General features: G+C 41.6%; 1 protein-coding gene across 10 annotated transcripts in view; it reads right to left on the reverse strand.

The window, feature by feature from the left end:
• The window catches only part of LOC309373475 (ankyrin repeat and KH domain-containing protein 1-like), an 86,978-nt gene that overhangs the window by 12,935 nt on the left and 60,645 nt on the right, over positions 1–13,398 (reverse strand). For all 10 annotated transcript variants that reach the window (XM_081917685.1, XM_081917681.1, XM_081917684.1 and 7 more), the window contains 6 exons: positions 12,174–12,336; positions 9,218–9,313; positions 7,315–7,431; positions 6,603–6,777; positions 3,976–4,432; positions 1,108–1,254 (listed from right to left, as the gene is read on the reverse strand). In XM_081917685.1, the coding sequence (XP_081773811.1) occupies positions 1,108–1,254; positions 3,976–4,432; positions 6,603–6,777; positions 7,315–7,431; positions 9,218–9,313; positions 12,174–12,336 (1,155 nt within the window). The remainder of the gene's footprint in view (positions 1–1,107; positions 1,255–3,975; positions 4,433–6,602; positions 6,778–7,314; positions 7,432–9,217; positions 9,314–12,173; positions 12,337–13,398) is intronic.

Raw genomic sequence — 13,398 nt, forward strand, 5'->3', positions numbered from 1 at the left:
GCAGATGCTAAGGTGAAGTAGAGCTGTGTCATCAGCATATTGCTGACAACGTACTCTGAAACTCCAAATGACCCCTCTCAGCGGTTTCATGTAAACAGCAGAGGGGATAAAATCGAGCCCTGAGGAACTCCACATTGACGGTTCCACGGGGCTGCAGAGCACTCCCCAAGCATCACCCTCTGAGAACCACCATCCAAGCAGGACTGGAACCACTGCAAAGTGGTGCCACCTACCCTCAACACAGACAACTGCTCCAGAAGTCGATAGTATTGAAAGTTGCTAAGAGATTAAGAAGAATAAACAAGGACATATTTCTCCTGTCTCTCTCCCAGCAAAGGTCAACATACAGGGTGACCAGAACAGTTTCTGTGCCAAAACCAGGCAAAAAAACCCAATTGAAATGGATCTAGAAATTCAGTTTCCACCAAGAGCGCCTGAATCTGGTGCATGAACATCCACTCTACAACCTTGCCCAAGAACGGGAGTAGTTTTACCACTGTCACCTTCAAGCAGGCAGGGACCAACCCCTCTTGTAAGGCTGCATGAATCACCTGCCTGGCCCAGCCAGCTGTCTCCTCACTGCTAGTTTTTTATCAGCCACGAGGGTCCAGAGCATAAGTGGTCGCCCTGACTAATCCAAGCACCTTGTCTGCATCCTCAAGCCTTACTAACTTAACAACAACAACAACAACAACAGGGCTCTTACAAGAGAATTGACAGTCTGCTTCCCAGACACCCAGCATCTCAGCTTAATGGGGTGCATACACAAACCTCAGGCTCAACTCCCCGCCTCCATGTGCAGAACCTTCACTGTGAACTAGGATCCATGAGTAGGCGCTGCTTATGTGATGCTACTTAACACTTAAGTTTGTGTGATAGGAGAGAGCATGTGACCCTAATGTTCGCTCCTCAACTCCACAGCATTTAAGACTTATAATGTATGTTAAAGTTAGCAAATGCCAAGTGCTTTTTTAAAAAATCTGACACGTGTATCCACTACCATTCGTATACTGTCACACCTTCACCCCCAATTCAAAACTGACCAAATTACCAATCATGTTCAAACTGGTCAGATGCCATTCATGAAACTGCATGAAAACAACTTACCTTCTCACTACTTCTTTCCAGCCTTCTTCTCTTTTTTGCCCTCTTTTTGGACTAGTCAGATTCAACTTTATGTTCGGAGACGTCAGAGGCAGGGACACAGATTTATAACTTGTTGTTAAGGAGTTTGGATTAGCTTCACCTTCAAGTCTAAAAACAAAGATAAGTTTGATTATAGATTGCCTGCCACCAAACGATCAAAATCTCAATTCCAATTACTGAATTCCATGTAAGTCAATGATACAAATTGTTATCAACAGAGTCCTCCAAGTGCTCAGGCAGCATAATCCTATTTCCAGATGAGTTCAGGTGAGCACAGAACATTTGTTCCTAATACAGGAAGCTCTATCACCAGATCAGCACTAATGACTATGTAGGGGGGCACTTATTTTGATAAAAGATTAATAACTTTTGATAACACTTAATGGCAGCATAAATTATTTTGCGGCAACAGTTGCATTAATTATGTGCAAAGGGGATGGGGGACTGTTGAACAGCCTGCTTACCTGAATCTAGTGTTCTTATGAGTGGTAATTATGCAGATACGCTTAAAGGTTATGAACCTGTGCAGAGCATTGTTCAGAACTTTTTGAATTTAAAACTAACTTTGGGCACGAACGATCTGCCCAAGTGTAGTGTAAATGTACCACAACTTCCTGCTTGGCACTTAAGTATCATAGTTATACAGCTACCTGCAACAAGGAAGACCAACTGTGTGGATGCACAGACAGCTATGTGGGAAACATCAATTTCAGGTAAGCAACCTCAGCTTTGTGGTTTTTTGTGGGGGCACAAACATAGGAGATTGGTAAGCTAGTTATTGAGATACTGGATGCAGGTATCGTCATATGAACAAGGATAAGGATAGCCCATATCTGAAGTGTCCACTCAGCTTAAGTTGACAACTGAAGCCAGGTAGAACAATACATATGGAGCACCATGCAAAGGCTGTGACTAGACTGTACTCAAAAACCATCTGGTACTTGGTATTGGGCCAGTTCATGTTACATGGTATGTGAAGAGACCCAATTAGAAAATTCTGAAGATTGCACTTGGAAGATATTCTCCCTAATGATAAAATGGTGGCTGAAAAGAGAACTGAACAGAAAAATGTGGAATTCACCCCATAGGCCATAAGCACTATAGTCAAAGAGCAGATCTTTTACACCAGAAGTATCTAGATTTAGTCTTAGAAGGTTTGAATGATGCAGAGCCAGAACTAGTGTGTGCCTGGGCAGACCAAAACTGGTATATATTGCAACTATAACTGAAATCCATCTGGCTGTGACCATGAAAAGGACCTTCTCCATAGCTGTACCAAGGCCCTGGTGCTCACCTCTGAGACAAGTTTGTCATGCTTCTGCCACTTGAAACGATAGTGAATGCCAAAGATTTTTAAAAAAGAAAACTTGACTTTGGACTATAACATCTGGTTTTAGTAGCTGGCTGATTTTGAGCTACTTAGGTATGTCAGTTGTAATTGTTTCATCTTCTGTTGTTTCTTTTAAATATTTGTTTTATCTTTTTATGCTATATAACAACAACAATTTATACCCCGCCCATCTGGCTGGGTTTCCCCAGCCCCTCTGCTTAGATCTTGTAAAAACTTGATGTTTTGTTATTTTAATAGTGATGTTCTTAGGTACCTTGTACTATTTATAAAAAATGTAAGGTATGAATCTTTTAAATAAGACGGAACTAGCTAATCATGAAGCGTAGGTCTGTAGCCAAAATGTATTCACAGGATCTCTCTAAAACAAGCACGGGAAATTTTTAAAGGGTCTTAATTAGGCCCACAAGGCTGTTTCCCTCTAACCACACCCACTTGCCCACACATGACATCAACTGTGGGGGCAGGCAAACCCACAACTGCAAAGGAATGACCAGGAGCATTAAAGGGATCTTCCCACTGTTCCTTATCAAGCAGTAAATTCCAGTGGGCCTTGCATTCGGTACTAAATTTTAAAAGGTTCCGAATGCAAGCCTTGCTTGCACAGGGACAATACCGTGGTACCACTGGTTAAATACTTAGTTCATTCTGGAGGTCCGTTCTTAACCTGAAACTGTTCTTAACCTGAAGCACCACTTTAGCTAATGGGGCCTCCTGCTGCCGCTGGAGCACGATTTCTGTTCTCATCCTGAAGCAAAGTTCTTAACCTGAAGCACTATTTCTGGGTTAGCAGAGTCTGTAACCTGAAGCGTATGTAACCTGAGGTACCACTGTATAAAGTGCACCCTAATATTCCCAATAGTTCCTTTGCAGTCATGTCAGGTATGGATGGGACAGGTGGGTGCAGTGGGGGGAAATGGCCTTGTGCATCACGTTAGCCACCCCTGCTCTAGATTATGGGGAATTGGAAACCATTAGCATACCTTGCCTTGGCTAAGCAACACACTTGCATGCGAATGGTCACTGCTCCCACCAACAGGAAACCTTTGATGCAGGAGGATGGCAATTGCTAAGAGGAGCACACAGGTGTTCATGTGCAGAGCAAGCAGCATCTGTTACACCCACCTTCACCACGAGGTCAGAGAACCTGCTGCCCAACCCTGTCTTCAAAGTTACATTCTGGCAACACTAGATGCTATCATTTGCTGTTACTGTTGTCCTGGAGGATTAACGTGCAGCTGTTGTTTTTAATTGCTTTGCTTTGTTTTTGATCAGGAGGGATGGATTAGAGGTTACTAAGGAGAGCTCATCTCCTTAGTAACATCTAATTTGGGGAGCTATAAGGTAATTTAAAGCCTCTAATCCCCCAACCTTGAAGCCCAAAGTCCAAAACATGTGCATTCAGAAACAATTCAGCATCAAGCTAGCATGAAAAAGACTCATTAAAAGCTTCAGTAATGGAGATGTAACTTGTGACTCACCTGGTTTGCACTTTGGAAACTGAGGTGTTAGTCTTGTCTTCCTGAGAAGGGAGCAGTACTGAGGCATATCGTCTCTCGCCTGAAGAGTGTGTGTCCATAGTGAAGTTTAGTTCCTGGCTTTTACCACCGCTGCTGCTCTCACTATTGCAATCTGTGCTGTCTAAGTTGTCAGAATCACTATTTCCACCAGCACTACCGCCTCTTGGCTCTCCGTTGATTTTATTTTTATCTGCTTTTTGCTGTGCTAGAGTTATATGCTGGTCTGGCAAAATTATCTGCACATTTTGAGGAGTGTCTTTTGTTTTATTCTTCTTATTCTTTCTATTTGTGCTGGGAGTTGTTACCACATTGGCCCTCTTCTTTCCAAAAGCATTTGTGAAAGTAGTTGATGTTGCAGATATTCCAATAGTAGTTGTAGTGGTTGCACTTGGAGGCTCTAAAGGAACTTCTTGATCAACTGAAACAAAACATATTTTTAAAAAGTAAAACTTAATGATGGGAACAGTGCCCCCCCAAAAAAAACCTGTATCAGAATGGTAGTGACTTGTACCATGACATTAAAGGCAGAGTTTTTCTGCAAGTTAGACCAGACATTTAGCATTCTGGTTTTAAATCTATTTTTTAAATGCTTTACTAGCTGTTTAAATCACAACTGACGAATTAAAAAAGCACTTCTTTTGAAACCTGCTATTCTAGGAACTGTTTGTTGATTTTCTTCTGTATGGATCATATAGAACTATATAGCATCAATGCATAAGGTACTTTACAGGGTAGCAAGAACTCAGATGGTCTGAAATTGGACAATATTAACATGCAAAGCTTCATTTCAGGGGGATGAGATTCGAAGGTGATTTCAAAAGCTTTAGGGAAGAGGTAGCTTTGGCCGAGTTACTAACAAGGGAGTAAAAAAAGTGACAGTACAACTTGAGTCCCATTTTTGCATTACCCCAGAGTTGCTGCAGAACTTCTTCCCACATGGTTACGGTAGAGATGAGATGAGCCATTCAGAAGGGGCTGTAACCAGGAGTTACTTTACCCAGTGCCATAGGAATAAGTGGTGCTAAAGTCAGTTCCAGTCATCAGAATTATGGGGGGGGGGGGTTAGAACCCAGGTGTGAAGAAGAAACAGGAAGGGATACTTGAGAGAGAGCAGGTGATTGTTGGATGGCCAAGGGTAATAGACACAGTGCCTACAGTATCCATTATGTAAGACACACAGATCCTTTCCCAAAGCAGAGTTTAAATCTACAGTTTGACTGGGTTGTGGCAGAAGAGGAAAGATAAAGATTATCCTTTGGGGCTGTCTTGTTAGGTGGGGCATGGGAGGCACTGTAGTAGGTTGGCTCCAGAGCGTCCTAAAGGATCAGTCCAAGGTGGTGCTGGGGGCCTTCAAGTTCTCACCCTTGATTTGTGGGGTGCTTCAAGGTATTATTCTGACCACACGCTGTTTAACATGGAGAGTTGGACTTTGGTGTCACCAATATACAGACAACACCTAGCTCTAACCTACAGCCAGGTCTTTTTTTCAGCCGGAACTCGGTGCCATTATAAGAGAACAATGGAAGCTTTCCAGGGCAAGTTAGGGCACCTCTTTTTCTAGAAAAATAGCACTGCCTGCATCTTCCTGAAGCTGGGGAACATCTGAACAGGTGTCTGAAAACGATTCTGGCATACATGAGGGTGAACATGCTGAGGCTTAATCCAGACAAGACGGAGGTGCTCTCCATGGATGGAATGATTTAACAGTCCTGAATGGGGAAGCACTCTGGTTTGCATCCTGGGATTATGCTAGGAATACCTTTTACCAGTTTAGGCTGATACAGCAGCTATGGCCCTATCTAGAGAGACCAGACCTTGCCTCAGTAATCCATGCACAAATTACATCCAAGACATTACCATAATGGATTCTTTGTGTGGCTGCCTTTGAAGACGGTCTGGAAACTCCAACTGGTGCAGGTTTCCACTGCTAGGATGCTGGTAGGGGCAAGGGAACTGGAGGACATGACACCAATTCTGTACCAAATGCACTGGTTATAGGTGCGTTTCTGGATGCAATTCAAAGTGCTTGCCTTAACCTTGAAAGCCCTATATGGTTTGAGACAGAATTATCTGAAGGATAATAACCTTGAAAGCCCTATATGGTTTGAGACAGAATTATCTGAAGCAATCATACAAACTTGCCTGGGCACTGAGATAAGTCTCTGAGGCCCTGTTTGTGTACCTTCCTATGATGTCAATTTGGTTGCCAGGCATGAGAAACGAGGCCTTTTCTGTGGCAGCCCCCAGCCTCTTACACTCCTACACACAGAAGCACAGAAAGTGTGCATTTTTAAATGGGTTTTAAAACCCACCTTTTTCAAGATGTATTTTCTGGACTATGCCTTTTCTTCTCTACAGAGTCATTCTAAATACAACTCTACTAGTTTTATAAATAAGACAGGAATATAAACGATGTACACTGCTAACGGAGTCCCTCACACATGACTTGGATTTCCTTACTAAAATGAAGTGACCAATTATTACCAAAACACATGTAAAAATTACTTTCACTCTGTGCTTTAGAAGAGTTGTAAATCCCAAAAATACAAGTTTAGAAAACTAAGTTGAAGGAGTGATGAATTCCTCACCATCATCATCATTCTCATCTTCATCTTCATCTTCTTGCAGCTCTAGTGTTTCCTTAGGTTTGTGCTCCTCATCTTCTTCCTGTTTTCGTTTTTGCTCTTCTTTCTTCTTCTTCCTCTTCTCCTTCCTCTTCTCTCTTTTTGCTGCAAGAGCCTGCTTTCTACTCTCTTCTCTGGACTGTGGAAAAATAAATTACAATATACCTGATTACACACCAATATAGAATATAAACATATCTACATTGATAACTACAGCAAATGCATTATATAAAGAATTCTAAATTCTCCAGTGTCTTCTTTTTGGCTCAAGAAACCTCCATAAAGAATGATCCCCCCACGCAAATAAAATAAATAAAATAAATAAAATAAATAATAATAATAATAATAATAATAATAATAATAATAATAATAATAATAATAATAGGTTGGGTTTCCCAAGCCACTCTGGACGGCTTCCAACCGAATATTAAGAATGTGGCTCATGGGGATGGTTAAGATTTTCAACTGTTAGATCTATACCCATTTGATTTAGAAGTCTTGCTAGCCTGAGTGAAGGAGTGATGGTGGCTTATTCCAGAAAATTAAAATCCAAAGCAGACTCAGATTAATCCTCTGCTGCATTTATCCCACGCAGGTGCATGAATAAGTCTGAGAGAGGATTTCACTTGATTTATGTAACAGTATTTAAGCAAGGTGATGTACTGTATCATCTTACCTTTTCCAAATCTAGCTCTTTTAGCAGGATGCTTGCGTTCTTATTTGCTTCAGCTGCTTGCTGGTCCTTTGCCTTCACAATTGTTTCAACACACTGGTGACATTTCTTCAGCAAATCCTATACAGTAGAAAGTTTGTGAAAAGGAAAGATAGGTTCAGCAAGTTGCTAGACACCAGGAACTACTTCACTGGCATATACAAATGCAGTACCAGAGAATATGTCTGTAGGTAATGAATTAAAACTAGTGATTTTTTATTACTGTTTGGCTGATCTACAGTTTTCTGAAAATACAGATTTTAAAGCAATTATCAATTTGTTTGCCATACGTGTGCTAACTGATCTTTCAATGCAAAAAGAGCAGAATTTATACTGAAGCTGCAAGTTTAATACTATAAGAGTTTATTGTTTCAACTGGCAGGCCTTGTGCTGGCCAGTTGTCCACCTGCCTACTTTTAGAATACAACTGTAGCATGGCATTCCAAATCTAGAAAGCATTTCTTATGCTGCCCTTGATAACAGGTGCAAAACCATAACTACCAATGGAAGTAAAGGTGATCAATTTCCTTAGGCATATCCAGATTTGCAGATGTTGGATATGGTACAGACCAGAAAAGCCTTTACTACTTCAGACAAGATTTATTCCCTCCTACCGAATGTTTCCCCATACATATTTCTACTAGGGCAAATCTAGCATCTTAGAGAAGCATTCACTCCTAGCCTTCTTGCTAACATTTTGGTAGGTCTTTTTTCCAGTGGCAGAAGCATTCAGCCATGCCCATTCACAAAGTCTAACATATTGTGAAGTACAGCCCTTCACAATAGCAGCTGAGTATCTATCTCTGTATAATGGTAGTTAAGACATATGCGGTAAAACTGAACACAATATTTTTGTAAAAAAATCCAGTGCTTGTTGAAATTCAGCTATTGGGTATTGGTGGAAGGCAGGTGTGTTGGATAATAGATGCAATGCCTCCCTTGTACATTTCCAATGCAGGCCTGTGAAAATACAACAGTTTTCAACAGCCTCGCCCCCTCTCTCTGAACCTCATTTTTGTCCAACCTACATACATTTATTTCCAATTTGTTGTGCACAGTCCACGCAACTTCCATCAAGGATGTGCTTTTTGGATATAATCTCTATTTGAATAAAGTTTTTTTTTTAAAATAAGCACTTTCAATATTTGGTACATGAACAATGCTGTTCTACCTACATATGAAACATGCATTGCTAATATACTTGTATAGTATAATGTGGTTCGACTATACAGGATCTTGTGAGAGGGATGTAACAAGTGCCTAAAATCCTCCCTTTAGTCTGACCTCATTTTGTGAACTTTTTTTCTTTCAGACCTTTCCCCTAAATTATTTGGGAGCTGTGATCTTCAACTATAAAAGTCTTGCAATCTGTTTTTTTGTCTGTTTGTTTTAAGTGGTGAACAGAGACTATCCCCTCCCCACCAACACACCACACCTACAATGGAGAAAATGCCCTCACTCAAGAATTTGGGGTGAGGACGCCTAGCTGTTCATTGTCAGATAGCAACTTTGCTTGCAAGTTAATAGATCCAAGTGGTCTAACACTCAGTTTCATTCATAAACATATCACAGAACCAAGACATAATTGTTTCCATTTTTTATAGTCCACCTTTCCTCTAAAATAGCCAAAGTAGGCTATGTTCAACTTCTGTATATATTTGGTTTTCAAGAACACTATCAATATTGATTAGATTTGGCTTCATGCTCAGTAGCATCAATATCTGTTGAATTTATCTATGCATTATTAAAAATAAATATGGGAGCTACTGCTGGGGAAAAACCGCCACTGTTGATTTTTATCATTGTTAAGTTGCAGGTGGTGCACCACATCATTTAAGAACACATTGGGAGCCTTTCTGGCACTCACCTTGTCAGTTATTGTTGCTATGTACCTCATGCATTCAATGTCTGAAGGAAACTGGTTAACTTCTTTTACCAAAAACTGCACTACTCTTACGTGACCCTGAAAAAAAAAGAGCAGCACCAAGGTTTTATTCATTTATCATTTCCTATCAGAATGGTACACACCAATATGTATACACTAAAATATAAAACACCATTAAAAACAGTACAAAATAATCATTAAAACTTTAAACAACTGCATAGGCCTGTCAGCATAACAAGGTCTTCAACAGAAAATCAAAAGCAAGTGTTTCCAGCACAGAACCAGCAACACTAAATACCCGACTTCTGATTGAGGCCAGCTGGGCTTCTGAACATGAAGAACAACCAACAGCACTTCTCTAGATGATTTCAGTGATCAGGCTCAAGGATCAGGATTCCTCAAGGTATCCTGGACCCAAGCTGTTCAGGGCTTTGTTTAATCTTGAACTTGGCCAGGGAGCATACAGGCAGCCAGTGCGCATATATGATATGATATGATATGATATATGATATCTATCTATCTATCTATCTATCTATCTATCTATCTATCTATCTATCGATCTAACTATCTATCAGAGGTCACATGCTGCCAGTCATCTACCCCCATCTAATTTTAGCTTCCAGACCAAGGGCAGCTCCACATGGAACACATTGCAGCAATCAAATGTCAAGATTAACAATGCATGTACTACAGTGGCCAAAATTATTCTGATCCAGATATAGTGGTAGCAGACATACCCAACAAAGCTGGTAAAAGGCATGCCAGCCACAGAGGTCACTTGGGTCTGGAATGATAAAGATTTACCCGGGAATAATCCCCAAGCTACGTGTTTCCTCCTTTGGAGGAAGTGCAACCCTGTCTAAAAAAGGCAACTGTCCTATCCTCTGGACACTGAAACCACCTACCTATAATGCCTCTGTCTTTCCAGAATTCAAATGCTGTTTATTTGTCCTCATCCAGACCACCACTGCATTAAAAGCAATGGTCCAGGGCTTCAACAGCCTCTCCCGATTCAGATGTTATAGAGGAAAAAAGCAGTGTAGTGCTAGCACCATTCTCCAAAACTCCTAATGGCATCTTCCATATTCAGATGTTAAATAGTGGAGGACAAAATGGTGCCCCCGTGGAGCCCCACAGCACAGCTGCCAGAAGATTGAAGAGCAGTGCCCCAATGTTACTCTCAGGACTTTACCACACAGCTAGAAATGGAACCTTTGTAAAGAAGGAATTTGATGTTGCACTGTTACAAATGTTCTGTCAGTGCAAGCATTTCTCCTTCCTCAACAGAACAATCACTCTTCTCCTCCTACGTGGTTTTTGGGTGGGGTTTTTTTTTTTGGTGGGGGTTCTCCTGAGTTCCACCTGAGTCATTGGGGGGGGGGGCGGAGAGCAGGAGGCAGGACAGCCCCTTTGCCCTAGTGTAAGTCCTTGCATAGGCTTCCAGTAGCAGGACCATTAGCTGAATCCAGCCCAGTATCTCAGATAACCAGGCCACACAGCTGATCTAGGAGGATACCAGGATCAACGGTATAAAAGGCCTCTGGGAAACTAAGAGTAAAGGGATCACAATCTGCCTGTCCCTCTCAATAAAGGTCATCCGCCAGGGCTGATTCAGTCCCCTAATCAGGCCTAAAACCAGACTGAAGTGGATTCAGATAATCAGTGACATCCAGGACACTTGGAAGTTGCTCCACCACCTTCCCTGCAAAAGGGACGTTGATGGCTGACCAGTAGTGGGTCCAGGATAGGTTTTTAAAGGAGTAATTGCACTACCCCCCTCTTTAAGAGCAGCTGGGACCACCCCATCATGCAGTGATAACATCCTAGACCCATGTAGTCACTCCAAATTTGAGCTAGCTTTGACCAGCCACAATCTAGAGTGCATATGGTCAAAGGCATTGCTTTAAGTATCCTGGCTACATCATCAGGCAACATCAACTGAAAATGATCCAGGTGTAGCACTGGACATCATGATTGGATAGTAGCATCCAAGTCAAGATGAAGACTTTGCCTTTAAAGGGTATTGCAAACTACTTGCAGATATGATTTCATGGATCTGCTCTCGAATCCAGGGTAACAAGTCTCTGGACCAGCTAGCTGACTCCTTGAGGGAGCAATGGATGCAGACATAGGATTATGTCTCCTAACGAGTGTTTAGCCAGTTTGAAAGCAAGATTTCATCACTTTCCATCTCATCAACTGCAGCTCTTGGGAATATGAGCGAGCAATGTGATCTCCACAGCACTGAAGAGCAGCTTGGGAATGATCATGTCAGCAGCCCTTCTTGTCTCACTGCTCCACAGCAAAACAAGAACCTCAACAAAATCACCTACTTTTTCCACTGGGAAATCCTCCAGAGCCATTAGAGTCCATCACCCTCAGAGCAGACAATCTGAACTGGTCCCTCCACTCTTGCAGGCATGAATAGCAGTTACAATAACAAACTTCACCAGGAAGTGGTCTGACCATGACCATTCCCCACCTGAAGACCAAAACATGTTGAGGGTATGTCCTGCTCTGTGTCAGGATCATGACCATTTGAGGCAGTTCCACAATTAATATGGAGAAAGTGAATAAGTACAACTAGGTAGCAATTATATCCTGGGAATCAGCGGACATAAACATTGTTTTAGGCAGGCGAAATTGCTTCTTCAAATGTAAACTACAAACTTTACAGTTCACATCAATTCCTAATGCAAGCTTTCTCAACCTGGTGCCCTCCAAATGTTTTGAACCACTGCCCTCCATCAATCATAATGGCTGGGGGCAGCTGTCAGAAACACACAGCGGGCACTAGGTTGGGGAAGGTCGTCATAAGGCAAACAGCAACAGGAAAACGGAAAAAGAGGAAATTTCATTCATTCTAAGATAAAAGATAGGAAAAACCATCAAGTTGACTTTTTCAGATTTAAATTTTGTGAAACATCAATGAACTTACTTTACGAAATGCAGACATAAGGGGAGTAATTTTTCTGTTATCTGCACCATCCACATCAGCTCCTGCCTGCACAAGCAGCTGAACTACATCAAGGTGGCCACCATTAGCTGCAAGCCAGAGCGGTGTGTTCCCTTTCTTGTTGCGAACATCAATATGTGCCCCCCTGAAAGGAATCAGAATTAAATTCAAGCTGGCAAAAAAATCCAGGCAGAAATTGAAACTACATTTCACTTCACAAACACTGGTTATATGGAAGCTGCTAAGAACTTCAGAATGTCATCCATGATCTTGAGGTATGTGCTATAAAGACTAAACTGAAATTTAGAATTCCAAAAAGGGGGTCTGCAACAAAATTTTAAGGTCTGAGTTTCCAATCATCCCATCCTTTCCCTAACATGTTAGCACTATGTCAATTGGAACATGCAAAGTGGCTTTTTTCTCTGTAAGTTTTTATTTTTTATTTCTGCAAACATTGCCAAGCATGCTGATACTTCCTTCTTATGCATGGGAATGAATTGACTTTACTATCATACAAGTGGGGGTCTCACAACTAAGTGCTGCAGTGTTATCATGGGTGCATATATCATGTGAACTTGTGGCTGAGGAAGTGGAAAACACAAAAGTGAGCATCAAAGAGGAGTTTCTGGTCTGACTTAATGTGTAAAATACATATTTTTAGTTACATTTTTTTTTGTTACAGTCTACATGAAAATCAATAGAGCAATGGTCTTTGTAAATGCAACTCAGTGCTTGACGTGGCCCAAAGGAAAGTCTAAAGGGGCAGTTTTAGAATAGTGACCACCCCTGATTGGCAATATCAACAGTGAATTATACTGCAGGGTTGTTGGATGCTACTTTCTGAACCCAGCTTGCAATGTGGGGGTAAATGCAATGGATAACAGTGCAGGGTTTGGACTCTGGTTGAGTCCAACCAGTAAAGCGTGTTAAATACACTGCAGGGCTGCTATATTCTCTCCATCACAAGCCCTGTCAATCTGCAATATGGAGAATGAACTTCATTTGAGATGGTTCTCTGCACCTCTTAACATCTGTCTCTCTCCTACAATCCTTCCCAGTTGCTCCACTCTGTTCCCCCTCCCACCCAGTTGGCAATTCCCCCTTCACTTAAATAGCCCAGTTTGTAGATTACAGTAGATGCAGGAATGGGAACCTGCACACATCCAAATGTCGTTGGACTAAACTCCCACCAACCACAGTCAGAATG

This window comes from Podarcis melisellensis (genome assembly GCF_964234715.1).
Source record: "Podarcis melisellensis genome assembly, chromosome: 7".
NCBI classification, from domain to species: domain Eukaryota; kingdom Metazoa; phylum Chordata; class Lepidosauria; order Squamata; family Lacertidae; genus Podarcis; species Podarcis melisellensis.